The sequence below is a fragment of the Eschrichtius robustus genome, chromosome 20 (assembly GCF_028021215.1).
Source record: "Eschrichtius robustus isolate mEscRob2 chromosome 20, mEscRob2.pri, whole genome shotgun sequence".
Taxonomy (NCBI): domain Eukaryota; kingdom Metazoa; phylum Chordata; class Mammalia; order Artiodactyla; family Eschrichtiidae; genus Eschrichtius; species Eschrichtius robustus.
This window is the reverse complement of record NC_090843.1, coordinates 22,336,198-22,362,018: the sequence shown is the minus strand read 5'-3', so window position 1 is coordinate 22,362,018 and position 25,821 is coordinate 22,336,198. Positions and strand designations below refer to the sequence as shown.

General features: G+C 55.4%; 2 protein-coding genes and 2 long non-coding RNA genes across 15 annotated transcripts; 2 read left to right on the top strand and 2 right to left on the bottom strand.

Annotated features, from left to right (window-relative positions):
* Window positions 1-424: 424 nt before the first annotated feature.
* Window positions 425-7,246, bottom strand: GRN (granulin precursor). 2 transcript variants are annotated; one of them, XM_068530965.1, is made up of 13 exons: window positions 7,166-7,246; window positions 4,359-4,514; window positions 4,109-4,234; window positions 3,907-3,991; window positions 3,337-3,449; window positions 3,104-3,239; window positions 2,888-2,982; window positions 2,520-2,646; window positions 2,135-2,232; window positions 1,797-2,042; window positions 1,325-1,558; window positions 993-1,223; window positions 425-904 (listed from the first exon to the last, which is right to left on the bottom strand). In XM_068530965.1, exons 2-13 carry the CDS (start codon window positions 4,494-4,496, stop codon window positions 767-769), a joined length of 1,767 nt encoding a protein of 588 aa, XP_068387066.1. In that variant the 5' UTR covers window positions 4,497-4,514; window positions 7,166-7,246; the 3' UTR covers window positions 425-766. The 2 variants fall into 2 exon arrangements, with proteins under 2 accessions (XP_068387066.1, XP_068387065.1); XM_068530964.1 differs by having other exon boundaries at window positions 4,359-4,503.
* Window positions 7,247-7,455: 209 nt separating this feature from the next.
* On the top strand, window positions 7,456-17,360 carry LOC137754661 (uncharacterized). The gene is made up of 3 exons (XR_011071915.1): window positions 7,456-7,546; window positions 8,965-9,056; window positions 15,983-17,360. It is a non-coding gene; the product is annotated as an uncharacterized lncRNA (long non-coding RNA).
* On the bottom strand, window positions 15,982-20,999 carry LOC137754662 (uncharacterized). The gene is made up of 3 exons (XR_011071916.1): window positions 20,853-20,999; window positions 16,704-16,803; window positions 15,982-16,218 (listed from the first exon to the last, which is right to left on the bottom strand). It is a non-coding gene; the product is annotated as an uncharacterized lncRNA (long non-coding RNA).
* SLC25A39 (solute carrier family 25 member 39) lies at window positions 20,090-25,495 on the top strand. Of its 11 annotated transcripts, XM_068530464.1 has the most exons (13): window positions 21,138-21,258; window positions 21,548-21,650; window positions 22,136-22,235; window positions 22,368-22,427; window positions 22,525-22,584; window positions 22,835-22,968; window positions 23,307-23,374; window positions 23,518-23,642; window positions 23,821-23,994; window positions 24,323-24,432; window positions 24,647-24,728; window positions 24,807-24,887; window positions 24,977-25,495. In XM_068530464.1, exons 3-13 carry the CDS (start codon window positions 22,151-22,153, stop codon window positions 25,090-25,092), a joined length of 1,095 nt encoding a protein of 364 aa, XP_068386565.1. In that variant the 5' UTR covers window positions 21,138-21,258; window positions 21,548-21,650; window positions 22,136-22,150; the 3' UTR covers window positions 25,093-25,495. The 11 variants fall into 11 exon arrangements, with proteins under 11 accessions (XP_068386566.1, XP_068386570.1, XP_068386565.1 ...); XM_068530465.1 differs by lacking the exons at window positions 21,138-21,258; window positions 21,548-21,650 and adding an exon at window positions 20,090-20,270; XM_068530469.1 differs by lacking the exons at window positions 21,138-21,258; window positions 21,548-21,650 and adding an exon at window positions 20,091-20,270 and having other exon boundaries at window positions 22,540-22,584.
* Window positions 25,496-25,821: the final 326 nt, after the last annotated feature.

Here is a 25,821-nt window from a genome sequence, read left to right as displayed (position 1 = left end):
GGTCCAGACCCCCGATGGGAGGTGCTGGGGAGGAGGGCTGGGTGGGGGGGAAGCAGTGCCTGTATAAACGTGGCTGTACATAGAAAGCTCTATCGTGGGAAAGCAGGAGGGGCACCTGGGCCTCAGCTGCTAGTGTGAGGGCTGGGAAGGGAGGGGCGTTCTAGTGGACCCCTGGGAGGGGAGGGGGTGCTGCTTGCCGACTAGCCCACCTCTGGGCTACGATGTCACAGGGCTGGAGGCTGGGGCGGCTCTGGGGACTAGGGGATAATGTGATGGGATCGCTGTGGGCAACAGCAAATATAAAACTGGTGAGATAAATTTCTGTGTGTCTTTCTGTGAGGTGGGGGGAATGTGGACACTGGATGGGGGCCCTGGCTCCGGGGCCCCCTGGGGAGGGCAGGCAGGGTGGCCAAATCAGACACTGTTAAGAAAGTGTACAAACTTTAATGCAGCACACACACACACACACACACACACACACACACGCACACCTGTGGATAGGGAACAGCACCTGGCCACAGGGTCCACGGAACCGGGGGGGGGGGGGGGGAGGGGATGGCAGCTGGAAATGTGGCTTTTGCCACAGCCCTCGTTGGGGTAGGGAGGGCCTTAGACTGAGGCCCCGCCTCCCAGGGTGACAGGGGTACTCAGAAATGGGGGTCTGGGAGACTGTGGCGGCGGAGAGGTGCTGGGGAGGCCTGAGCAGTGGGCACCCTCTGAGCAGGGTCCCGAGGGCCGGGGAGTGTCTTCAGTCCTCAGTCCCTCCTCACAGCAGCTGCCTCAGGGCCGGGTCCCTCTGAGGAGCGTCCCAGCGCAGGGCTTCCCGGAGCAAACACTTGGTGCCCTTGGTCCCACAGCGGAAGCCAGAGGGACAGCAGTGACGCCTGTCCGCGCAACACGTGCCCTGGATGGTGGGAGGGGGGGCGAGAGTTGCGCGTGGCAGGACCCGGCCCAGGCCCACACCCGGCCCCAGGGCGGGGGGTGGCACTGACCTGGCGGTAGGGACAGCAGGCCCAGCCCCCTCGGCTGTCTCGGCAGCAGGTTTGGTTATCGTGGCAGAAGTGCCCCTCACCACAGTCCACGTTCCCCACACCCACGTGCCGGCCGCGGTCCAGGTGGGCAGTGGGGCGGGCAGAGTCCGCCTCCTTCTCGCAGGATCGGGCCTTCACGTTGCAGGTGTACCCAGCCGGGCAGCAGTGCTGGCGGTCCTCACAGCACACAGCCTGGGGGGACAGAGGGGCATTACACTCTCGATCACCTAATGTCCCCCCACACGGGACTGGACTCCCCTGTCCTGTCCAGAAGCAGGCAGGTGGGCGCTCACGTGTGGCAACTGGCAGCAGGCCCAGCCCCTGCTCAGGCTCGGGCAGCAGGTCTGCCCCACCGGGCAGCTGGTGTGCTGGTCACAGCCCATGTCTCTGGAGTGGGAGAGGGAAGCCTGGCGGGCAGGCACCTTGTCCAGTCCGGTCACCACCTCGTTCCCCCTCCTACAGTGCCCCCCGGCCACACACGTGTAGCCCTGGGGGCAGCAGTGCTGGTGGTCTGAGCAGCAGACAGCCTGGGGGGGTGGCAGAAAAGGGTGGTCTAGGAAGCTACTACGGGACGGAGCGCTGAGCCCCGGCTGCCTCCACTCCGCCTCTCCTGCTCACAGCTCCTCCAGCTGGGAATGACTCTGACTGAGCTGGTGCCACCCGTGGGCCGGGCAGAGGGCAGAAGAGCAAGGCAACAGGAGCCTGGCCACGTGCTCAGGCCAAGACACCGTCCCTCCCCCCAATACTCTCCCCCTTTCCATGCACCTCTGGGATAGGACAGCAGCCCCACTCCCCAGACGTGAGTCGACAACAGGTATTGGAGGAGGGACAGCTGGTGACGTTATCACAGGGGACATCATTCTCCACGGCTCGGGGGTCCGGCAGGCTGACGTGGGCTGGGGCCTTCCTCATCCAGGGCACCCGGCGGGCCCCCTGTTCACAGGTACCCTTCTCTGTGTCACACCTAAACCCGGCCGGGCAGCAGTGCACGTGGTCCTCACAGCACACAGCCTAGGGCGGAGGGAGAGGGGACGGTGGGCCTGGGGGGGCCTAGCTGGCTGCCACCCTCTGCTCAGCCCAGGCCACTCACCGCTCCTCGGTACCTGGGCAAAAGGGCAGCAGCCCCAGGCCCCGGACAGCAGGCGGCAGCAGGTGTAGTCGTCGGGGCAGCTCACCTCCATGTCACACTTCACCTCCTGCACTGTGAGGCAGGCAAGGAGGATGGGTCAGCCGTGGCGCTGGGAACCCTCGGGGGTGCCCTCCCTTTGTCAGTTCCACAGCTAGAACCGGATGTGGAGGATGGAGGGTACCGCTCAGGCCACCCCTGGAAGTGATCCTAAGGCGAGGCCCAATGTGGACGAAAGGGGGCTGTCCCTGCCCTGGCCCCTCCGTGCGGCCATCAGCCCCCAGCCCCGTATCCGCTAACTCCTCATGGCGCAGGTGGAATGGTGGCATCTGTGGCCGCCCCCCCGCCCCCCACCCCGGTACCTGTGTGTGCGGGGGGCAGCTTGGTGAGGAGGTCCGTAGCATTCTCCTTGGAGAGGCACTTACTCTGGATCAGGTCACACACAGTGTCCTGGGGGCAGCAGTGCAGGTGGTCGGAGCAGCAGATGGCCTGGGTGAGGGCGAAGTGGTCTTTGGGATTTCCAGTCTCCCTGGAGCTCAGGGAGCAGCCAGGCTGACAGCTGGCACTGCCCCAATCCCCCACTAGGGGGTGGCATGAGTCCTGAGCAGCCAGGCTCCCAGCCAGCCGCCGGCCAGCCAGCCCCACCCCCTGGAGTCCCTGCCTGGTAGGTAGGTGTCCAGGCCAGATGGCTGTGGACGCACAGCCCAACTGGCTACAGCCCCTCACTCACACTGGGCATCGGGCAGCAGCCATACTTTCCACTGGGCAGCTTGCAGCAGGTAGAACCATCAGGGCACTGGGACTGTGCATCTGGGCACAAGACCACTGGAAGGAGAGAGAAAGGTGAGGGGCAGCCAGGGTGGAGGGGAATGTCTCCCCAGCCAGGAGTTAGATGAGGCCTCTCCTCACTCCCGGCTCACACCCCGACACTCTCCCACCTCCTTACCTGGCCTTTTAGTCTTTTGGGCAGGGATCTTCTTTGCCGGGGGGTGGGTGCCTGTGGCCGTGAGGCAGAGGCCATGAGCCAGGTCACAGGAGGTGCCACGAGGGCAGCAGTGCACCTTGTCTTCACAGCAAGAAGCCTGAGAGGAGATGGCCCTGACTATGTCCTTCCTCCCTCCAGCCCTTCCTCTGCCCCCACTGCCCTCCTCCCTACCCCCCATCTTCCCAAACTTGTACCTGGGGCGTGGGGCAGCATGCCCACGAGCCATCAGGCATGGCGCAGCACGTGGAGGGGCTGGGGCATTCGAACTGTCTGTCGGGGCACTGGACGGCACCCAAGGGCTTGGTATCTGTGGACGGGATGACCCAGGATTCCACCCACTCACTGAAGGTCACTCCTCCCACCACTCAAGGAGCTGCTGGCACCAGGGCCTGCAGGCCCAGCTACAGGAGGATTCCGGGGCTGGCACTAGGGCTCAGCGCTCCCCCAGGCTTTCCTAACCCACTCTCTCCCAAGCCAGTCCTTGCCCCAGCAGTATGGCACAGGGCAGAGGCGTCCACTGACTGGGTAGGCCTTAAACCAGTCCAGCTTGGCCTCTCCCCACCCACACAATGCTTGGCCCTGGGCCTGGAGTCTTGCATTCTCTCCTGACCCCTCCTCGCCCCAGTGCTGCCCCTCTCTCCAGAGCAGGGGGCCTGCTTAGTACAGATGTCACATGAATGAGGACACGAGGGCAGGAATCAAGGTCACCCAGCTGGCTGCACTCCTGGGTGCTCCAGGCTCTACGTGCTGCCCATCTGGCTCACCTGATCTTTGGAAGCAGGACCGCCCGTCAGCACTGCAGTGGAAGCCCTGGGGGCAGCAGTGGTGGCCATCCCCGCATGACACGGCCTGTGGGACACAGAGACGCCTTCGTTGGCTAGGCCCATTTCCCTGAGGGTGGGAGGAGAGTGCAGGAAAAGTGTAAACGCAGACCCGAGCCCTCCATCGACCTAATGGCACCCTCACCTCTGGGAACGGGCAGCAGCTGGAGGTCCCCGAGATCGTGAGGATGCAGGAGTAGCCAGGAGAACAATGGGCATCGGTCTGGCACGGTGTGCCCAGATGCCGGCTCAGCACCGTGGGCCACTTGTCCTGGGAAGCGAGAGGAGGTGATAAACCGAAGGACCCGAGCCCGGCCCCCTCCTCTGGCCAATCCGAGATGAACCTTTGGGAAATCCCAGGCTGCTAGCTCTTGCCTGGGCCGAAGGGCACTCACCGGAACGGGATTGCAGCAGCTGTAGGTAGCTCCTCTCAGGTCCAGGCAGCAGGCCACAGGGCAGAGCTGACCATCTGGGCACTGTGTTCCAGCCACCAGCCCTGTCACTAAGGCCACCCAGCTCACCAGGGTCCACATGGTCCACCTGCAAAATCCCTAGAGGCATTTGGCAACTAGCTGAAGCCCAGGCCACCCTCGATTCTGGGCCCAGTCACTCCCCCCGCCCCAGGCCTAGCTGAGCCTCCCCAGACACACCCTGTCCAGACAGAAAGAAGGATGCAGGGCCTGAGATTCAGTTTCCTACGTGTGTCCTGTGTGGGTGTCACACATGCACCGGCGCGTGTACACCCATGAGCATGAATGCTGGCATGAGCACGTGTGTGAATCTGTGTCCCCACATGTGGCCTAACACCTGAGTCTCTGCGGCTGAGTGTATAGAGATATGAGTATGTGAGAGTCGGGAAGATTTGTGGGTTTTGTGGGTCTGATCTGTGGGGACATGGGCCACCTCCGAGGGGTGGGGAAGGCATCAGTAGCCATGAGAGGACAGGGATGGGGTACAAGGAGGGAGTCTCCCCTTGAAGAAAAGCCAGGGTTCCACTTCCCGAGCCAGTCCCTCTAGATGCCCGATGCTGTGCTCACACCTGCACCCTGCCAAGGCCTGTTGGCGGGGGAGGGGGAGGGGAGGACACTTGATGACACTGGCAACCACGGGGTTGAGAAAGTTGTGAAAAAAGGAAGTACGGTGCCAGTGGAGTCTGGGCTGCCTTCCCCAGAGGCCAGCCACCACCTGCCCACTGGCTGTCACCTCCCCACCCAAGAAAGGGGATACACAGGCTGAGTCAACCTTTAGGACACCTGTGTTCTAAGGGCCCCCCAATACCACCAGGCCCTTTCAGAATCCCCAAACATACCCCCCTCCCTTCCCCCCTCCTCTCCCTGCCCTGGAGCCGAAACCCAGCTGCTTGTGGGGAGACCATGTGTGTCCACTGGGCTGCCGATCTGCATCATCAGAGGGAAGTAAGCCTCGGTTTCTGGAAGGGAGCAGCCTTTCACTTCCTAAACAAGTCTTCCCCCAAGCTCAGCCAGCCCTGCTAGCTCAATGGGGTGGGCCCAGGAGATGTTACTCTGCCTAGAGGGGCCAAAACAGTCATGTTTGTTGAGCCTCTTAGGAGCCAGTGACAACATTCTACATTATTTTCTTTCTTCTTTGCAACAACTGTCCAAAGTAGAAATTATTACGTTTACTTTTCAAAGGAGGAAACTGAGGCTCAGAGATGTGAAGTAACGCCCACCCCCCCCCCCCCGTCATATATCAAGACATAGAGATGACAGGCTTTGCTGGCTCCAGACTATACTGGACCTGGGTTCATTTCTCAAGTGGACCATGGATAGTGCCTGGGAATGGGCCCCCAAACCCCAGGAGGATAGAGGCCTGGGGTCCAAGCTGAGAAGAGGGACAGAAGCGCTTCCTGGACAGGTGGACCAGGCCAGGACAGAAACACGGAGTACAGGGCTGCCTGGATACTGCACATGGGTCCTAGTCCTGGAACTGCCACCGCTGACTATGAGCCCCAAAAGTTGCTCCCTGCCTTTGGGCCTCAGTTCCCCATTAGTCTGTGTGTGGACACTGCACACTTTGGATGGCAGGGAATCGCACACACCCAGTCACTCACATCCTCTCTCCCTCACCTGGTTTTCCTCAGTGCCCCCTCTCCAGCTCGGAGACCATCCCCAGGAGACCATCTTCTGGCCAGGTAAGGCTGAAGAAGACTGGTCCTGGACCGCGGCCCCTTTCACTCTCTACAACGATGCCTACAGCCCCCCACCCTGCAAGGCGTCTACAGCTGGCCGCACCTGCTTCTTAGGAGTCCAACCTCAACCGTCCACAGGCTTGTCCCACTGCCCTGGCCAGAAGGACTGCCTGTCTGCACACATCTCAGACTACTCAGCGCCCTAGTGATTCATTTACATATATTCTCCTTCCTGCGTATCCTGAGGTTCGGGAGTAGAGTGTATGCTTCTACCGAATATACGTGCATGCACGCGCACAAACACACTCAGGACCAGGGATGGGGGAGGAGGGGACCCAAGTCCTCTCAGCAGGGTTCCAAGTGGTGGCCTCTCTCCTCCTCCCCACCCCACACTGCCACCGCAGAGAGGGACAGGAGCCTCTTCAAGCCCCCAGCTCCGTCATCTTCCACTAGGGGGCAGCCCCCAACTCCGAGTGCCAGGAGAGAGAGATTCCCAAAAGGTGAGCCAACCCAGCAGCGAGAGAGCAGGAAAAAGTGGCAGGGGGAGGCGGAAGTTAGCTCGTCCCACACCCCCGCGAGAGGAAGTGAGAGAGAGCCAGACACAACCCAGGGGTTCAGTCACCACTCCCAAGTCCCTACTGTCTTTGAGGAGGCCAGGGTCTCAAGCCCCGTTCCCAGCCCTCCGAGCTCGGGGACCATGGGCGGGCGCTTCGCCGGCTCCCGGCCGCCGCGGGGACTACCCACCAGCACCACCACCAGCACCTGCCGACGGGGGCGGAGTCGGCTCCAGAACGGAGTAGTCTCTGCTTTGGGGGAAGGGGCTGCAGGCCCCAGGGGTGCTGGAGAGGGAGAAAACCCCTTCTCATGGGGGTCACTGCAGTTACTGCTTATTCCCGCCACCCATAAAACCCCTTCCAGTGCATCGGAGTTTCTCTAAGGGAGTCTTTTCTTGTCTCCCTGATGAAACTACAGAGGAGCCTGAAGCCCCCACCTCCCCCTGGCTGGGCCCCTGGGAAGGAGCAAGCGAGAGGTCTACGCAGCCACCCTCCTTACCTGCGTCGGGGTCGGCGATCCCTGGGGAGCAGCGACGGGGCAGCTCACCAACTTGGCCCCCTCAGCGCGTTGGCCCACCCACCTCTGTTTCCATTGGCCAGATGTCCGGGCTGTCGCTCTCCCATTGGCTACTCGTCGACGTGAAGGCGGGGCCAACCTGGGAGGCTGTGCTGCTTTTCCTACTCAATTCACTCTCCTCCCTCCCTTCCTCTCTCGCCCCAACCCCCCATTTCTAGGGATCATGTGATTAGGGAATCATGTGATGCCGTCGCCTGCTAAGCCTGCCTGCTGGTGCCCGCCTCGCCGCCTCCTGCAGTCCCATCCCGAGATGGGCCACCTCCTGTCAGGGGACATTGAGAGCCAAGAGCTGTCCCTTAGAGGGTGCGTACAAGAGCATTTACAGGATGTCTCTTGGATATGGAACATTTGTGCATCCTGTTTCTATTCTAGCCAACCAACTCAGATTTAATGCTGGGCAGCCGGGCCCCAAAGGGGAGTGAAGGAGTAGTGAGGGCAAGGATAAACAGCCCTCAGGCCCCTTCCTCAAGGGGCTCACAGCAGGGGGTGGGGTGGGGTTGGAGAATCGGGGGCCAGGTGCTCTAGGTGTGTGTAGGGAAGACGTAGTAGGTTGACTGTAGGCAGGGAAAAAGAGGTTTAATTCCACCTTGGGGGCACTTTTTTGAGCTGAGCCTGGGAGGATTTTAACTGGCAAGTGGGGAGGGGTTGGAGAAGTGGCTAGATAGGGGGTAATGGGAAGAGCATTAGGAAACCAGATGGGAAAGGCAGCCTTGGGCAGGGATTGAGTGCCAGGTTCAATGGTGTGGACTTGAGGAGCTGCTGGGTGTGTGGCACCAGACTGGGCTGGCTGTGCGTGCATAGCACAACTGGCTTCCTAGTTTCGATCGGCCCTACCTTTCAGGAATTGACATGCCGGTGGGGAAAGAAAATATACCACATGGAACAGATTCACCAGCAGCAGGAGCTAGACTGCTCAGTGCCAAGGGGCCTTTCCCCGGCAGAGATGAGTGATGGGAGATGCACCAGGAGAGACGAGAGGCCCAGAGGAAGCCTGGTGCCGGGTCTTGGAGGAGGGGCAGTGTTTGGTTGTGCCGAGTGGCTGGGGAGCACTGCAGGTTAAGCAAAGAGCTTGAGCTGGGGGTGAGGCTAGGGTTGGAGACAAATAGCCAAACTCAGGGGTGGTGGGAGTCTGGGTAGAGAAGATTTTGATAGAATCAATTGACTGTAAATGTGAGGACTGGACTCTGGACTCTCAATTCTATTCCACTGATATATGTGTCCATTCTTAAGGCCAGTATCACACTGTCTTAATTACTATAGCTTTTTAGCAAATTTTGAAATAGGGGAAGTGGGAGTCCTCTAATTTCTTTTTCAAGGTTGTTTTGGCTATTCTAGGTCCCCTGAATTTCTATGTGAATTTTAGGATCAGTTTCTGCAAAGACAGCTGAGGTTTTGATAGAGAATGCACTGAATCTATATTTGGGGTGTATTACCCTCTTAACAATATTGTCTTCCTATTCATGAATATGGGCTGTCTTGATTTATCAGTTTCTTTTTGACAGTTGCCAAGTATTCCAAACTATAGGTGTTACATGTTTACTTAACCAGTCTCTTTTTTTTTTTTGGCCACGCTGTGCGGCTTGTGGAATCTTAGTTTCCCTACCAGCGATCAAACCCGTGCCCCCTGCAATGGAAGCTCAGAGTCCTAACCACTGGACCACCAGGGAATTCCCTTAACCAATCTCATTTAATGGACTTTTATGTGTTTCCAATTTTTGCAGTTACGAATAATCAGGCAACGACTATTTCTGAACGTGTCTCTGAGTGCACATATGGGGGTTAAATTCCTGAAAGTAACATTGCTGGGTAAAAGGTATGTTGAAATGTTAATACCAAATTGCCTTAACATTTTTCCAATTTACACTCCCAGGCTCAGTATTTGGGGGAACTTATTTCCCATATACTCACTAACATTGGATATGCCAGTTCAAAAAATTTTTGCCATTCTAATGACGGAAGATATTTCATGGTGGTTTTGTCTGCATTTCCTTGATCTCTAGGGAAGCTGAGCATTTTTGTGTATGTTTATTCTGCATATGTATTTCTTCTGTGAAATGCCTGCTCTTATCTGTATTAGTCAGGGTTCTCCAAAGAAACAGAACCAGTTGATGTGTATATAGAAAAAGATTTATTAAAAAGAATTGGCTCACATGACTATGGAAGCTAGTAAGTCCAAAATCTGCAGTGTGAGCCAGCAGGCTGGAGATTCAGGAGAGCTGATGGTGCAGATGAAAGTCCAAAGACAGTTGCTAAGAATTTCCTCTTGCCTGGAGAGGCCAGTCTGTTTGTTCAATTCAGGCCTTCAGCTGATTGGATGAGGCCCACCTGCATTATGGAGGGCAATTTGCTTTAGCCAAAATTCAGTGATTTAGGTGTTAATCTCATCCAAAAACACCTGCCAAGTTGACACATAAAACTAATCATCACACAACAAACTCACAGATATAGAGAACAAACTAGTGGTTATGAGTGGAGAGAGGAATGGGGGAGGGGCAATATAGGGGATTAAGAGGTACAAAATATCATATATAAAATAAGCTAAAGAATATATTGTACAACACAGGAAATATAGCCAATATTTTATAATAACTATAAGTGAAGTATAACCTTTAAAAACTGTTAATCACTACATTGTACACCTGTAACTTACATGATATTGTATAGTTGATATAGTACATCAACTATAGTTCGATGATTAAAAAAACTAACCATCACATTATCCCTTGTTCATTTTTCTTCCGTGTTTCTTTTTCTTGTTGAACTGCGGGAGCTCTTTATATAGTCTGGATATTATATACATTGCAGATATTTCCTCCCAATCTGTCATTTGTCTTTTATCTTTGTTTATGGTATCTTTTGTGGTCAGAAGTTGTGTTGTTATGTCATCTGAAATCTAGCAATCGATCTTTTCCTTTGTGGCTTCTGCCTTCCCGCAGCCCACACTTGCTTAAGAAGTTAGAAATATGTTCTTCCTGGTCTGTGACAATTCCTGCTGTGGTCCCACCTCGGATGGCAGCACTACCCTGGACTGAGGCACCACAGTGATAGGAGATTCCACTGAGAGCCCTGACACAAAGAGAACCCCGGATGTGACTCTGGCTAAGAGGTTCCTCCAGGTCAGGGTTGGACAGCTTCCCTCTCTCTCCCTCTTTCTGCTTCTTTCAGCCTCTCCCCAGTTCTTCCCATCACCCCTTCAGGGTTTTCTTCATTCAGACTTCCAGTTCTGCTCTCATAGAAGAGTCACAGCTGCCTCAGGGCCAGGGGCCTTTCCCCCCAAGGTCTTGAATTGCCCGATAAAACATCAGATGCCCAGTTAAATTTGAATTTCAAATAAAGACAAATTTTTTAAGCATAATTATGTCCCATGCAATATTTGACACATACTTACACTTAAAAATTAATCCCTGGGAGTTCCCTGGTGACCTAGTGGTTAGGATCCGGGCTTTCACTGCTGGGGCCCGGGTTCAATCCCTGGTTGGGGAACTGAGATCCCTCAAGCTGTGCAGTGTGGCCAAAAAGAAAAAAAAAAATTATTCCATGTGTATCTGAAATTCAAATTTAACTGGGCATCTTATATTTTTATTTCCTAACTCTGGCAGCCCTGAACACTAAGGTTGGAGTGAGGGCACAGAAACAGCCCCTGCCTCATACACACCTACTCCTTCCTTCCCCATCCTGCCTGAGTCACCTTAGGGTGAGTAATTATTGCCCCAGTTGCTCAGGCGCCTGCCCTCCTCATCGGGCACCTGACTGGTGTCTGTGGGGCTCTGCTCGGCCCTCCAGCCTGTCTGGGTAGGTGTGGGGGAGGGGAGGCAGGAGCAGGCCAGTGCCCAGGCCAGAGGCTGTGGCGGGATATTTGGCAACAGAGGCACCAGACCTGGATTCCTGACCTAGCATAGGCCGTGAACTTGCCCAGTGCCAGTGGGCAGGCCACTTCCCTTGTTGTTTTTTAATCAATTACTATTTTTAACAAAGTATACCATGCAAATAAATTTTAGTCAAGTTATAACACAAAGCAGCACTCTCTTTTTTTTTTTTTTTGGCTGTGCTGCATGGCATGCGGGATCTTAGTTCCCTGACCAGGGATGGAATCCGTGCCCCCTGCAGTGGCAGCTCGGAGTCCTAACCACTGGACCGCCAGGGAAGTCCCAACACAAAGCAGCACTCTTGTCCTCTCTCTTTTCCTACACCAGGCTTCCACTTTCAAACCCTTTAACAGTTTCTTCTGTGACTTTCCCTTGTGTGCTTGTATGTGAATTCTTAATTCGTCTTTGGCCTCAGTGTGTTCATCTGGGCAGTGGGTGAGCACTGCCCTGCTCTCTGTCCCCTGGGAGATTCAGAGTCTGCACTGAGCTGTGGCGACTCCACCTGGCCCTGGGTGCAGGTAGACTGATGCTGGATGGTATCTTTAAATCCAACTGTGGGGTGCAGGATGCAGGGTAGGGGTTCAGCGGGAGGGAAGAGAGGGGAGAAGGGGGAAGGCAGGTAGGGGAAGTGGATTACTTGGCTTTGCCCTGTAATGGAGGGAGCTTCAGGGATCCTGATGTGCAGATCTGAGAGCCCCTCATCTCGCTGAACCCCCTTTCTATGCAACGAGGAACCTAGCGCTCAGCGAGGAAGCTCCTCTCCGGTCCCCTTCCCTCTTACAAGCTGTGTGACTTGACTTAACCTCTCTGCCTCAGCGTCCTGGTCTTTACGTTGAGGGCAACAACAATAAGGCCCTTTCCTCGGGAATGAGATAACGCCTGCAGAGCCCTCAGCTCAGGGCCTAAGCCAAGTATGTGCTCAATTAACGAAGCTGCCACCGTTGGTTGTGGTGATTCCTCCCCTTGGGCCCTCCCCAGCTCCCCCTCACACATACCTTAGCCTGGGAGACTGCCCACCCACCCCTCAGCCCACCTCACCCTCTCCTCTCGAGCCGTGGCCCATGTATCTCTCTTCCCAGAAATCCACCTGGACCCCCCACGTGGGTGCACCCCATGGCATCCTTCTGGCCCAGGGTCCAGAACTCTGTCCAGGAGGGTCTGTTTGCACCTGGTCCATTTCAGACTCCTGAGAAGGGCACCCCATCAGACTGAAACCAACAGAATCCCTCAGCCAGACCAGGGCAGAGGGGGCAGAGGAAGACTCAACCCCTCAGGGATGGGGTCGGGGCAGGGAGACGCAGGGTAGGGTGAGCTGGGTTGAATTCTCTTCTCCCATCCAGATGTGGAGTCAGCATCTGCCTTCTGCGGGAGAGGAAGGCACATTCCCAGGTCAAACTTTCAGTTTCTTACATTCTGAGAGCAGTGGGGTGATCCAGAGAAGAACTTCCTGGTAGAGGCAAGGACTGACCCCAGCGCGTCTCCAGGAAGCCCGATTGGCCTCTGGGACAGGCAGGTGGCAGGTGCTGGAGGACAGGAGCCAGCTCTTTCCTGGAAACCTGGGCAGTGGGCTGGCATCTGGGCAGTGGGACCTCATCTTTGCCTGTTGATCTCAAATTCCAGCTCGGCCTCTTCCTAGCTGGGTGACTTTGGCTTTTTTTTTTTTTTTTAAGTTATTTATTTATTTATTTATTTTTGGCTGAGTCGGGTCTTTGTTGCTGGGCGCAGGCTTTCTCTAGTTGTGGCGAGCGGGGGCTACTCTGTTGCAGTGGGCGGGCTTCTCACTGCTGTGGCTTCTCTTGTTGTGGAGCACGGGCTCTAGGCACACAGGCTTCAATAGTTGTGGCGCACGGGCTCAGTAGTTGTGGCTCACGGGCTCTAGAGCGCAGGCTCAGTAGTTGTGGCGCCCGGGCTTAGTTCCTCTGTGGCATGTGGGATCTTCCCAGACCAGGGCTCGAACCCGTGTCCCCTGCATTGGCAGGCGGATTCTTAACCACTGCGCCACCAGGGAAGCACCTGGCTTATTTTTTTGACCTAAATGCCCTCATCTGTGAAATAGAGGAACTGTATTATAATTACCTGCCAAGGTTTCAGGAGGATGGAATGTGCTTGCACACGTATGTAAAGTACCAAGCTCAGGGGACTTCCCTGGCGGTCCAGTAGTTAGGACTCCACACTTCCAATGCAGGGAGCGCGGGTTCGATCCCTGGTCGGGGAGCTAAGATTCCACATGCCACACACGGCCAAGAAAAAAAGAAGTACCAAGCTCATAATCGATCCTCATAAGCTGTCACCTCCTTCTCCTCTACTCCTACGGTCGAGAGAATTTTGACAACTAAACTACATTTATTCAGGACTAAAATTCATTTTCTTATTAAAATTTACAAAATCAATGATGTAAAATCTGACGCCACTCAAATGAAAAAGAAAACATCCAGCCAAACCCAAGACAGGGGCTCAGATCCTCCAAACCCTTCTGAAGCTCCTTCAGGGTGCTGGCCCTGCACCACATCTAAGGACACCCTGTCCCTCCCCTGGAAGGCTTGGGAGGGGCTGGGCCCCGATGGTGGTCTGGCCAGTGTCATACCTCCCTGTGGGTACAGGGAGAAACTTTCCCCATCCTGTGCCTTTTTCTGAACTTGAGAATGCCCTGGGGGCAGCTGTGCCCCTCAGTGGTTGCTGCATTGCCTGTGGACTCCAGGAGTTGGAGCCTAGCCGTTGTCAAGGGCAGCAAGTGGACAGGTTGGGTCACGGAAATGGAAGGACAGCTTGGGCTGTGGGCACTGTTGACTCGTTGACTGTTAGGGCTGGAATGTTAATAAACTTGGGGGCAGGGCAGGGAGTGGAGAGGAGAAGAATCAGGACCATGTTTTGCCGGCCTCCTCTGTTTCACATCACTGAGTCCTTCTAACGACACTGCAGAGTGTTAGCTCCACCTCGCAGATGTATGAGACACTAAGGGTCTTGTCCAGGGTCATCCGGCTACTAAGCGGTGGTGTCGGTATCTGAGTCCAAGTTGATCAGACCTCGGAGCTTTTGCCCACATCGCCAGGCTCCACTGGATGCAGACGCCAGCGCAGCCTGTCCTCCCTCCCAGCCCTTCCAGCCCTGAGCTCTCCTGCCCCTCTCCAGGCAGGCCCCCTAGGGGTCAGGAGACACCCGCTTCAAGTCACTTGGACAGGTCACTTAACTCCTCTGAGATTGTTTCCTCATCTGTAAAATGGGTCCACAATAACCTCCACATGCCCTCTTACACAGTCATGAGAGGTTCAAATGGGATGATGGATGTAAAGAGATCTTGTAAAGTGGCACATAAAATGGAAGGAATTCTTTTTAGGACATCAAAGAGGTTCCTCTTGTTAATCTGATGACCTGTCTCTGAAGCACTGGGCCAGGGCTTAGGTGAGGAAACTGCCTTCCCCAGAAAATTCAGAGAGGTCAGGTCAGGGTCATCTCCAGGAGCCCAAGGAGGAACAGAGAGAGGAAGCAGCTACATGGAGGGCGGGACAGGAGGACGGAACTCCTCCCCCCTCAACCCGGGGCACACTTTCCGGGTCACAAACCCCTTTCACACGCCTCATCTGTCATCTTAAACCTCTCAGCAGTGCCGGAAGGGAAGTAGGGCCAAGAGTATTATTCTTTCCATTTCAAAAATGATGAAAACAAGGCCCAGAAAAGAGACAAATTCCCCCAACAAGTTAGCAGAGAAATCTGTACTCAAATGCACATCAGGGGACTTTAATTCAATTTCTTATGTTAGGATGGTTGCTGGTATACTTGATTGCCATGTTTTTAAAAAGTAGGTCTGGCTAATGTTTATTGAGACTCACATTGTGCCAGGTTCTGTACTAAGCTCTCCTTTAATCTTTAACACAGGCTTGTGAGGTAGGTACAGTTACCATCTCCATCTTACAATGAAAGAAGGAAGACTCAGAGGTTAAGCAACTTTCCTGGGGTTGTGTAGTTGGAAAGGGGAGAAGCCAGAAATTGAATACAGGTCTGGTCCAGAGCCTGTGTTCATAACCATCATAGTTGTTCTTTTCAATGCAAGTTTTTCTTTCAGTGTGAGTGCCCAGCTCTCATCTGAGCACTTTCCTTCATCGCAGCCAGCTTGGCCCTCCCTTGGCCTTCACTATGGGTTAATCTCCATCAATGTTTCCTGACCCCCCACTTCTCCCTTGTTCTAGGCCGTCTTAGGCCCTCTCCATCACGTGACCTGTTTTAGTGCCTTCACAGGCACTAAACCTCATGTCCTTCCTATCTGCAATTGTCTTGTTTATTTACGTGTTTGTGTGTTTGTCTCCTGCACTAAAAAGTGTGAGCAGGGACCCAGTGTGGCTTGTTCCCTGCTATATCCCAGTACCTACAACGGTATTTGGCATACAACACTGAAACATTTTTAAAAAGAGAAAAAGAGAGGGAAACACTCAGTAAATCAAAAAGAGAGAGAGAGAGAGGGAGACGAACACAGGTCAGGCCTTTGTTCCAGGCCCAGCTGGGATGGCTCCTCCTCAGTTTGCGTCACTGAGACACGGGCTCAGCCCTGGCATGGCCACGCTTTTCTGGAGGCTGACATGCTCCAGGCAGCCTCGGGCATGCTGAGAAGCAGAACCTGCAGCCCCAGAAGGCAATGACACTACATGCGACCACTGGTGCTTGGTGAGCTCGTGAGGTTCTCAACAGAATCACATCCAAAGTCTTCGTTTGGTAATATCGTTTGTAACTCTCCTTCAATACATTTTCAGAAGTGAAATTCACAGAGTGTAATTTCCTATGCACGTTTAAAAAAATCTGTATGAAATTCAAACTGTAATAGAGAGGAAAAATAAAAGAAAGTAATTTAGAATGAAATAATATGTATTTCTGTGTGCAAAAGCTCAGGCTTGACTCCACGAGAGAACAGAAGCTTGCAGATGCCCATGAATCACTGGCGATGGAGAACCGGAAATGGAGGCTCTGCGCTGGAGTATTTTGTTAGTAACTCAGCTCACACCAGCCAGGTGGCCAACAGGATGAGATGTTCTGAATGGTGAATGATCCTTGGTAAAGTGCTAACGGAGACAAAGCCACATCTTCCTGAAGACTGCATGGTAGTTTTATTCCTGGGAAATTCTATAGATTATCAATATAAAACCATTTAGAAAGATATGGGTGAAATAGAGCTGGCTTCGAGGTCGGATAATCATCAACAGATTTCTCGAATCCGCAGATGTGGAACCCGCGGATACAGAGGGCCGACTGTATTCACCGTACATTTTATATAAGGGACTTGAGCATCCCCGGATTTTGGTATCTGCAGGGGCTCCTGGAACCGATCCCCCGTGAATACCGAGGGACGACTGTATGTGGTTGTCCAGAAAGACAGAGGAAAGCCGCGAGGTGTACGGGGATAAATCCCTGTTAATGTCAGACTGTCCTACACTTTATAGGACATTGAGCATCCCTGCCCTGACCTCTATCAAATGCCAGGGGCTCTGATCTTGTGACAATCACAAATGGCCTCATAAATTCCCCAAATTTCCCCTAGGGGGCGGTAGAGCTCAGATCGAGAACAACTGCCCGGCATATTCCCCGTCGCCCCGCTGTTTAACACTTACCTTTGAGGTTGTTTTACACTCGGAGGTGGAGGTCAGCATCCCTTTCAAGGTGGTATTTGTTATATGGGGATATTGTCAGGCAGTCCCTTTGCATGGCATTCTGCTGTTACAAACAGGGCTACGGTAAGGGCGAGTCATTTCGCACATGAGCAAGCCAATCAGGGAGGAATGCTTACAAGTGGCCTGGCTGAGTCACAGGGTTGGGCATTTGGAATTTTGATAGCTATGGCCCAAAACTGCCTTCCTCGGGGGGTAGATTAATCCACACTCCCCAGCAGAGTAAGAGTTCCAGGCATCTGGCTGGGGGTTGGGGGGAAGGCAGTTCTGCAGTCTTAGCCAGGACCCTTCACCTCTGGAGGCCACCTCCTCAGACCGCACCCAGGGTGCTCTCAATGAAGACTTGGGTGTCCAGAAACTTCCCAGCTCATCTTCTCAAGCCAGGCAGGGGCTGGGGGGAGACAAGAGAGGCCTTTCCCTGGGTGGGCTGATTCTAGCTATTACATTTATTTCTTTTTTTTAACCTTCAAAAAAAAAAATACAGGGACCTCCCTGGTGGTCCAGTGGGTAAGACTCCGTGCTCCCAATGCAGGGAGCCCAGGTTCGATCCTTGGTAGGGGAACTAGATCCTGCATGCAGGCCTGCCTGCCGCAACTAAGACCAGGCCGAAGCCTAAATAAATAAATACTTTAAAAAAAAAGATAGCTTTGTTGTTGTGTTTTTTGTTTTTGTTTTGTTTTCTCATGCATGGCTTGCCGGATCTTAGTTCCCCCGACCAGGGACTGAATCCAGGCCACCGAAGTGAAAGCCCCGATTCCTAACCACTGGACCACCAGGGAATCCCCAGCTTTGTTGCTTTCTGATTCTATACATAATATATATGTATTTCAGAGGGAGAAATCCCTTTCCCCACCAACTTTTTATTTTAAAACCTTTTAAAACTTCAGAAAAATTGCAAGAATGGTACAATGAGCACCATATACCCTTCACTTTGATCTACAGTTGTTCACATTTTGCTACATTGGCTTTATCTCTTTATTTTTGCTGAACCATTTGAGACAGTTGCAGACATTTGCCACTAAACACTCGGTGTGCATTTCCTAAGAACAAGGACATTCTCCTACAAAACCACTGTATGGTTATCACACTCAAGAAATTTAATGTTGATAAAGTAATATCAACTATACAGGCCTTATTCAGTTTTCTCCAGTTGTCACAATAAAGTCCTCTATAACTTCCCCACCCCTCCCTGCCCCCAGGGCCCAATCAAAGATCTGACTTGGCATTTAACTTGAGCCCTAGAGTTTGGATTTCTCTTCTCTGGTTCAGTGGTCCTGCAGCCTGGGGCCTTGCCTCCAGGAAGGCACCTCTAGGTGGGAACAGTTCAGGCCCTGAACTCAGAGGTGCTAGTAGAGTCCACGGGAGGGACCTGAGCCTTACTTCAGCCCCATAAATGTCTTCCTAGGCCCTGGGGGTGCAAGCTGGGGCTTGTCCTGGAAGAATTCAGCCTTACAATAAACTATCTTCTGTTTACCTCGCTTGCCAGGCAAGGACTTGTCCATCAGTCCCTGAGATAATCCCTGGGGCTGGTACTATTTCCTCCCCTTTTACAGTTTAAAGAGTTTCTGTTTTTCCATCTGACAAGGAGGCCGGTGATGGCCACATGGAGCCACATGCTGCCTCTAGAAGGACCACTGGGTGCGTGGTCAGCGTGAACCGCGGCTGAGACAACCAGGACAGTGGCCGCCTCCTCCTCAGGCCTCTAGGCTTGCTTCTCAGGTCAGGCCAGTCTAGCCAGAGCCCCACAGGTTCATGGGCATCTCAAGGCTCTGGATCCACCCTGCAGTCGCTATGATCGTCCTTGGACGACACCTCCACCAGCTCCAGTGGTGGATAACTTCTCCCTTCTGCCCAGACTGTTGCCAGCATGCTGGCCTTTGGTTATACCAAGGTTTTCTCAGCCTCGAAGCATTTACATGTAGGGGATGGCAGGGAGTGAGATCTACTCAGCTCTGGGTGGGACTACAGAACTGTTTGTCGACTCAGCTTTTCACAGACATGACTTTAGCTAAGAGTCTGTAAATTAGCAGGATGGGTAACTCATCCTTATTTTCCGCTGAGGAAACTGAGGTGTAGTGACAAATCTCAAAGGCATCCTATTGCAAGAAGAAAACCAGAAATGGAGCGCAAGCCCCTCATTCTACCGTGAAGGAAACTGAGGCTCAGAGGTCACCATGTTTGATTCCTGGCTGTGCTACTTTGCTCTGGGGAAGAAGGCGTGTAAGGAGTTATGACTATCTGTGCCTGCATTTAGAGGCAGAGGTGGGACCAGAATCCTGGTTGCTCTAAAGACCCTTTCCAGAACTTTCTGTGCCACAGGTCCTGGAGTGGGGCGGGGGGCAATCAATAATAATAGTAATGGTCACCGACTGCTTGCCAAGTGCCAGACAGGGCTCTAAGCACTTTAGAGCTATTAACTCATTACATCCTCAAATTCCCATGAGGCAGGGGTATTTTGATCCCCATCAGCTCATTTATAAATGGGTGAAAGGAAGGCTTAAAGGACTCTAGATACTTGCTAGGAGGTCCCACAGCTGCTGCAGCAGGCAGCCCATATTGGAACCAGGTCCCGCCCTCCCAGTGCTCTGATCTGGAGGCAGGTAAGTGGTGCAGCCCCACCAAGCTGTATCTTCAGAGTTCTTGGGGCCTGAGGCCTGAGTAAACATTTGCAGGGAGCAGAGAGCCCTGGTTGAGAATGGGATGGGATGGGAGATCCTCTGGACTCAGGTAGGAGGGGGTTTGAATTATAGCTCTTTCATTTGTGTGATCTTGGTGCAACTTGACCTCTGGGGTCCGCATTTTCTCATGTGAAAAATGGGAGAGTGCGTAGGAGAAGTCTGGATTCTACTCCACACCAGGAGTCATTACACACAAGGACCTCAGTTTCCTCCTCTGTAAAATGGGGGGGAGTTATCTCTTGGCTGATGGCTGTGAAACTGTGTAAGTCATAACTTTGAGGGAGTAAAGGACCCTAATAGGGGCTGGGTTCTCGCCCTGTCAGTTTATAAAATTATTTTGTGTCATTTCAGAATTCAGTTGGTATGGGAAGGGCATGTAAAGGGCGCCTTCTCTCAGGGCCCTTTAGATCAGCAGCACTTCACGGGTCACTCCCCGACCCCCCATTTCGGGCTTCCTAGCGGTGGAGAGCCGCAAAATCTTTTCTCAGGGAAAGCATACGGTTGGCCCCTTGGAACCCACGTGCTAACCCGGCGTGCACCGGCTGGCGGGGCGACTCCAGGCCCGGAGGCGACCATTCTGGGGGTGAGGGGCGGAAGAGCTGGTGACGTCAAAGTCACGGCCTACCCTTCTTAAAGGCGCAGGCTCGCAGCCGCTGTTCGTTTTTCTCTTAGGACACTCTCGCCGCACGAAAGTTTTAAAAGCGAGGCAGCTGATGGGGTCTCGGGTGCGGGGCTGGCCCGGGACAGAAATGCGGCTCCTGAGAAGAGGGATCAGAGACGTCCAGGATTAACGCCCACCTGTCACCCAGGGAGGCAATGTGGTGCGGGGGAGGTAATTGTCCAGTTCTTAACTTTAAGCTTCAGTTTCGTCTTCTGTAAAACGGGGTTAATAATGATCAACTTCTAGAAGTTTTGAGACGTAGAAGAAATAGGTTTCGTGAGGGTAACCAACACAGAAATGTCAGTCCCCTTCTCCCCTACTCAATCGTATTCCTGTGCGAAGGAGGAATCCGAGACCCAGAGCGGTGTTGTAACTTGCCCAGGGTCACAGGGAGGTGGGACGAAGCCCAGGTTAAACCCGGTTGAACCCACGTCTCCCGGCTCCCGGGCCAGCCTTTCCTCTCTGTCCAGCCTGCCTGGCCCGGGTTACTTACTCGTCAACTTCACTACCCACACCCGCAGGGTACCCCTCAGTTTTGTCAAGTGGATTTGCAGTTGCAGTCTCGATGGATTCTCTGTTAAATAGGGACGACCCTGTTTGATACGGTCGCCGTGAAGTTGTAAAACCTCAGCAAAGAGCCCGATGGGTTAATGTTTGCCAGCACTATTTCATCGCCCCCCGTGGCCTTGGAAGAACTGATTCAAACCCCCGCCGCCAAACAAATGAGGAAAATGGGGAGAGTGCTTTACCCACGTTCGTCTAGAAAGTTTGCGGGAGCAGCGCTTGGCCGGGATGCTGGTGGGGTGGTGTTGGCGACAATACGCTGTCAAGTACGGTGCTGCCGCCAGGTCAAGCGCGGCGTGGAGACTTGCGACCTTGGCGCGCTGGCCCGGCGGGGCACCCGCGGCGCGGGGCCTGGTTAGCGCGGGACCCGGAGGAGGCCGCGAGTGGGCGGGCCGGCCTCACTCCGGGCAGGCAGCCGGTCGGCCCGTGGGGGGCGGGGCCTCGCGGCGCCGTCCAGGGGCGGGACGGGCTCGTCCAGTTTCCGAGTCGGCCTTGGTGCCTAGCGAGCGCGCGCGGAGCTGGCCCCGGCCGCGGAGCCGATATGGGCCCGCTCGGCCCCGGGCGCCGCGCCGCGCGAGCACCGGCCTAGAGCCAGGTGGGCGGGGCTGGACCTGGGCTGTGGGTCCGGCGGGGGCCGGAGGCGGGAGTCGGGTCTCTGGGGGTCCCGGGGAGCCTGAGCCGGGCCTGGCTGGGGACCGGGAGTCGCTGGCCGACCTAGTCGGCCCCACCGGGCGCCCCTTGCGCGCGGGGCCAGGACAGAGAGTGTCGCCGAGGGGCGAAGAGCGATCTTGTCTCCCCATCCCTACTTCCCGTACTCTCGACCAGCCCCCCCGAGAAAGAGATTTTGAGGGAGAGGGAGCAGAGGGATTGTCCTTCCTATCCAGGTTCGGGGCTTGGCCCTCCGGCCTCGGGAGGACGGGTGCGGGGGAGGGCCGGGCACCCCCGCCTGCAGTCCCAGAAAGTGGACGGACCCTTCGCCGCCCTCAGGTTTGTTACCTTTCCCTCCCTGCCGGGCTCCACCTCTCCACGTCCGGTGACTCGAGGCTCGCATGCGCCCGCCTTGGGGCTGGTTGCTGGAGTTGGGGGCGTAGGGGGGCGGCTCAGGCGTTTTGATCTTTGGGCCCCCAAGCCAACCCGGGCACCTGCACTGAAGAGGTGCACAGTAACCCCGTGTGGCGAGGGTGAGGAATGGCGGTGGGTCATTACAGCCCATTAACTGATGGATGACTCTCCCAGTTTCCTTCCTAACTACTCCCACGGTGACCTTGGGCAGGTCACTTCATCTCTCTGAGCCTCTTTCCCCTTTGGCAAGGTGGAGTTGACAATAACTGCTATAAAAAGTGATTATGCGAAACTCATAGTGAGGGAGTGGGGCGAGGGTCCAGCCAGTGTCCCCAAGAGCCCCTGCATCCTTTCTCTCCCTACCCCTGACTCCGGTTTTGTGCTCCAGTTGACTGACGTTTGTTTTTCAGAACTGAAGCTACAAGATGGCTGACCAGGATCCTGGAGGCATTAGCCTCCTCCAACAGATGGTGGCATCTGGCACTGGGGCCGTGGTCACCTCCCTCTTCAGTAAGACCTGGGATGGTGGGGTGGGGGCAGCTGGGGACTGGGGCAGACCAGAGATTAGAAATGACTTGGCTCTGGATGAGGGGTCGGGGCGGGGTCCTGAAAGGAGCTTTCAGACCTGCCCTCCTCCCCCAGTGACCCCCCTGGACGTGGTGAAGGTACGCTTGCAGTCTCAGCGCCCCTCGGTGGCCAGTGGTGAGTGTCTGACCCTGGAGCCAATAGGGAGTGGTGCCAGGGATCCCCAGAGATGAGGTCCCTGGGGCAGGTGGGGAACATTTGTGACTTGAGGTAGTGCCTTGTATTTTAGAGCTGATGTCTTCCTCCAGACTCTGGAGCCTCTCCTACGCCAAATGTGAGTGCCCCATGCCACGGGGAACCTGTAAGTGTCCTGGGGAGGGATGTCCCAGTCTCTCCAGGGCACACGGGGGCCTCACAGCCACGGACTAGCACACGCTTCTAGATCATATTAGCTAGCCCTCTGTCCTACACAAGAACGTCCGCCCAGGGACCCCAGGCTCTGCTGGCCCTCCAGGGATGGGAGCTCACCACCTCCCTGTGAGGTTCCAGGGCTCTGTCATGCTAATGCCCCTCCCCTTCCCCAGTGCCCTCCTCTCTCCAATCCACAGGGAAATGCCTCCTGTACTGCAATGGTGTCCTAGAGCCCCTGTACCTGTGCCCAAATGGTGCCCGCTGTGCCACCTGGTTTCAGGACCCCAGTCGCTTCACTGGCACCGTGGTGAGGAGCAGCTGTGCCCTTAGCTGGGTCTGTTGGCATTCCTGAGGGATTCAGATTGGTCAGGCAGCAGACCTAAGAAAGAACGGGTAGCGCAAAGCACATAAGGGTGGCCAGTTCAGTTTAGGAAGGGCTTTCCTGAGGAGGTGGGGCCATCACAAGATTTTGAAGGGTGAATAGGAGTCTGTTTGGAGCCAAATAGGGAATACCATGTATAGAGGCCTGAGGGGCTACTGGGTAGGAGCAAGGGCATCAGGCTAGGGCCCAGCCTGGGCCAGCCCCGCCACAAGCCTTGTTCATGTTCATCCTCCCTCCTCCTGGGCTGGTGTCTGCTTGGCCAGGATGCCTTTGTGAAGATTGTGAGACATGAGGGCACGAGGACCCTGTGGAGCGGCCTCCCAGCCACCCTGTGAGTACCCCAGTTCTGCGTATTGCTTTCGCCCGATACCCCACTGACCCCTTACTCCCCTGTTGGCTGGCTGGGTGGGGCAGGGGAAGCTTGGGAGGTTTGGGAACTTTGGGGAGTCTTGGCTAACCTGTTCACACCCCTAGGGTGATGACTGTGCCGGCCACTGCCATCTACTTCACCGCCTACGACCAACTCAAGGCCTTCCTGTGTGGTCAAGCCCTGACCTCTGATCTCTACGCACCCATGGTGGCTGGCGCAGTGGCCCGCCGTGAGCACAGCCCTGGGCTTTCCACCTCCCTTTGACCCCACCTGTGCCGGAGCCCAGTCTGGACTCCCAGCTCCAACCTCTGCCAGCCTAGGGGTGGGGGGGACGTTCAAGGCCTCCAGACTCTGGGCAGGCTGCCCCTGGGACCTGTAAACTGACCCCTCCTCCCTGGTCCCCGCAGTGGGCACCGTGAGCGTGATCAGTCCCTTGGAGCTGGTGCGGACAAAGCTGCAGGCTCGGCATTTGTCATACCGGGAGCTGGGCACCTGCGTCCGAGCAGCTGTGGCTCAAGGCGGCTGGCGCTCACTGTGGCTGGGCTGGGGTCCCACTGCCCTTCGGGATGTGCCCTTCTCAGGTAGGCACTAGGGGTGCAGGGATTGGGGTAAGGGAGCCCAAGAGGTCTACAGCCAAGTCCCAGCTTTGCTACTACTGACTTTGAAGTCACGTAAACTCTCTGAGCCAAGAACATCTCATCTGTGAAGTGGGCCCCAGCAGGCGGGATATTCACCCAGGTTTTCACAAGATACTTCTTGCAGAGGGCCTTTTATGGGAACTGGCACGTGGCAGGCAGACTTCGTAGCTGGGAGGGAGTGGTTGTGATGTAGGTCTGTGAAAGGTGGGAGGTTCGTGGCCTATCCCACTGCCCTTCCCGTCTCTAATGAGTGAACCCCTGTGCCCCCAAGCTCTGTACTGGTTCAACTATGAGTTGGTGAAGAGCTGGCTGAGTGGGCTCAGGCCAAAGGACCAGACCGCCGTGGGCATCAGCTTTGTGGCTGGCGGCATCTCAGGGACGGTGAGTTGACCAGGCTGGGAATGTGGCCAGTAGAGGTGTCCTTGGGGTGACCTGAGGGTCGTTGCAGACGCTCCGGAAAAGAGTCCTTGGTTGCCTGTCAAGGAGTGCGCTCCCCCTCCCCTTCTGAAGCTCTAGCTGGGGCTGGCAGACCCTGGCCACATGCAAGGGATGGGGGTCCTGGGAATGGAGACCAGCCCTCTCCCCACCCCACCAGGTGGCGGCCATCCTGACTCTACCCTTCGATGTGGTGAAGACTCAGCGCCAGGTCGCGCTAGGAGCGGTGGAGGCTGTGAGAGGTGAGGGGCCCCGGCTGGTGCGGGGCAGGGCAGGCGGGGTCCCAGCGGGGTCTTACAGGGCCTCGCCTTGGTTTGCAGTGACGCCCCCGCACGCGGACTCCACTTGGCTGCTGCTGCGGAGAATCCGGGCCGAGTCGGGCACCAGGGGCCTCTTTGCAGGTGAGCGTCTGTGTGTGTGTCCACGCCCTGGTGGAGGTGGGGCTCCCTGGGACCCGACCTCTGACCCCAGCCTCCCCCTCCCACCGCAGGCTTCCTCCCAAGGATCATCAAGGCCGCCCCATCCTGCGCCATCATGATCAGCACTTATGAGTTCGGCAAAAACTTCTTCCAGAGGCTCAACCAGGAACAGTTTCTGGGCCCTTGAAAGGAATGAGGGGACGAGGACCCGACCTCATCCGTGGTGGGAGTGGGGCAGGAGGAGACTGAGCCAAGTGCCTTTTCCTCAGCACTGCGGGGAGGGGCCTCATTTCTCTTTCCTCCCCACTCTGAGCCCCAAGGGTAGGGGGCTGCCCCTCTGGGCCCACGCCGACCCCTCCTCTCTCAGACCACTTTCTTCCTGCTGCTCCCCATTCCCCAGCCCCAGGAATCATCACGCCCTCCCCTCAAATTCAAGACCAAATTTGCTAACTTCTCCCTCATTTCTTTCCCTGTGGGTTTGCTGTAGCTGGGCCTGCCCCCAGGAGCCGCAAAACCTTGTGCCCGGCATAGTCTGCACCCACCCTTGTTAATTCCTTGAGTCTAAAGATGATAAACTTCTTTCCACTGCCTCTGATTGTGGGGGTCTCTGGGGCGGGTGGGAAGCAGGATTTGGTGAGTGATTTGCACAGAAGAGGCCTGGAAGGGACCTTGATGTTGGCTTTGGCTGCCCAGGTGGCGCCCACGTAGAGGACCCCTCCCACAGTGTAGTGAGAGCAGGTGGGGGTAAGGACCCAGAGTTGAGAGGGTGGTGAGACCTCTCCCCAAGGGTACACTTAAGCGACAACCCAGGAGGGAGGGTGGCTTCACTGCCAGGCTTTGGGCTAATGGAAGGGTCTGGATCTCTAGGCCGAAGCTGCATTGCTCAGGATGATGGAAGGGAAACGGGGACCTGCCA

Excerpts from the sequence above, each read along its gene's own strand:
- GRN (XM_068530965.1), bottom strand. The coding sequence starts at position 4,496 with ATGTGGACCCTGGTGAGCTGGGTGGCCTTAGTGACAGGGCTGGTGGCT. Across the intron at positions 4,235-4,358 it reads GCTGCTGCAATCCCGTTCCG|GACAAGTGGCCCACGGTGCT; the intron begins GTGAGTGCCCTT and ends CTCGCTTCCCAG. Across the intron at positions 1,559-1,796 it reads GCTGCTGTCCTATCCCAGAG|GCTGTCTGCTGCTCAGACCA; the intron begins GTGCATGGAAAG and ends CCACCCCCCCAG.
- SLC25A39 (XM_068530465.1), top strand. The coding sequence starts at position 22,151 with ATGGCTGACCAGGATCCTGGAGGCATTAGCCTCCTCCAACAGATGGTG. Across the intron at positions 22,585-22,834 it reads GAGCCTCTCCTACGCCAAAT|TGCCCTCCTCTCTCCAATCC; the intron begins GTGAGTGCCCCA and ends CCCCTTCCCCAG. Across the intron at positions 24,888-24,976 it reads CACCAGGGGCCTCTTTGCAG|GCTTCCTCCCAAGGATCATC; the intron begins GTGAGCGTCTGT and ends CTCCCACCGCAG.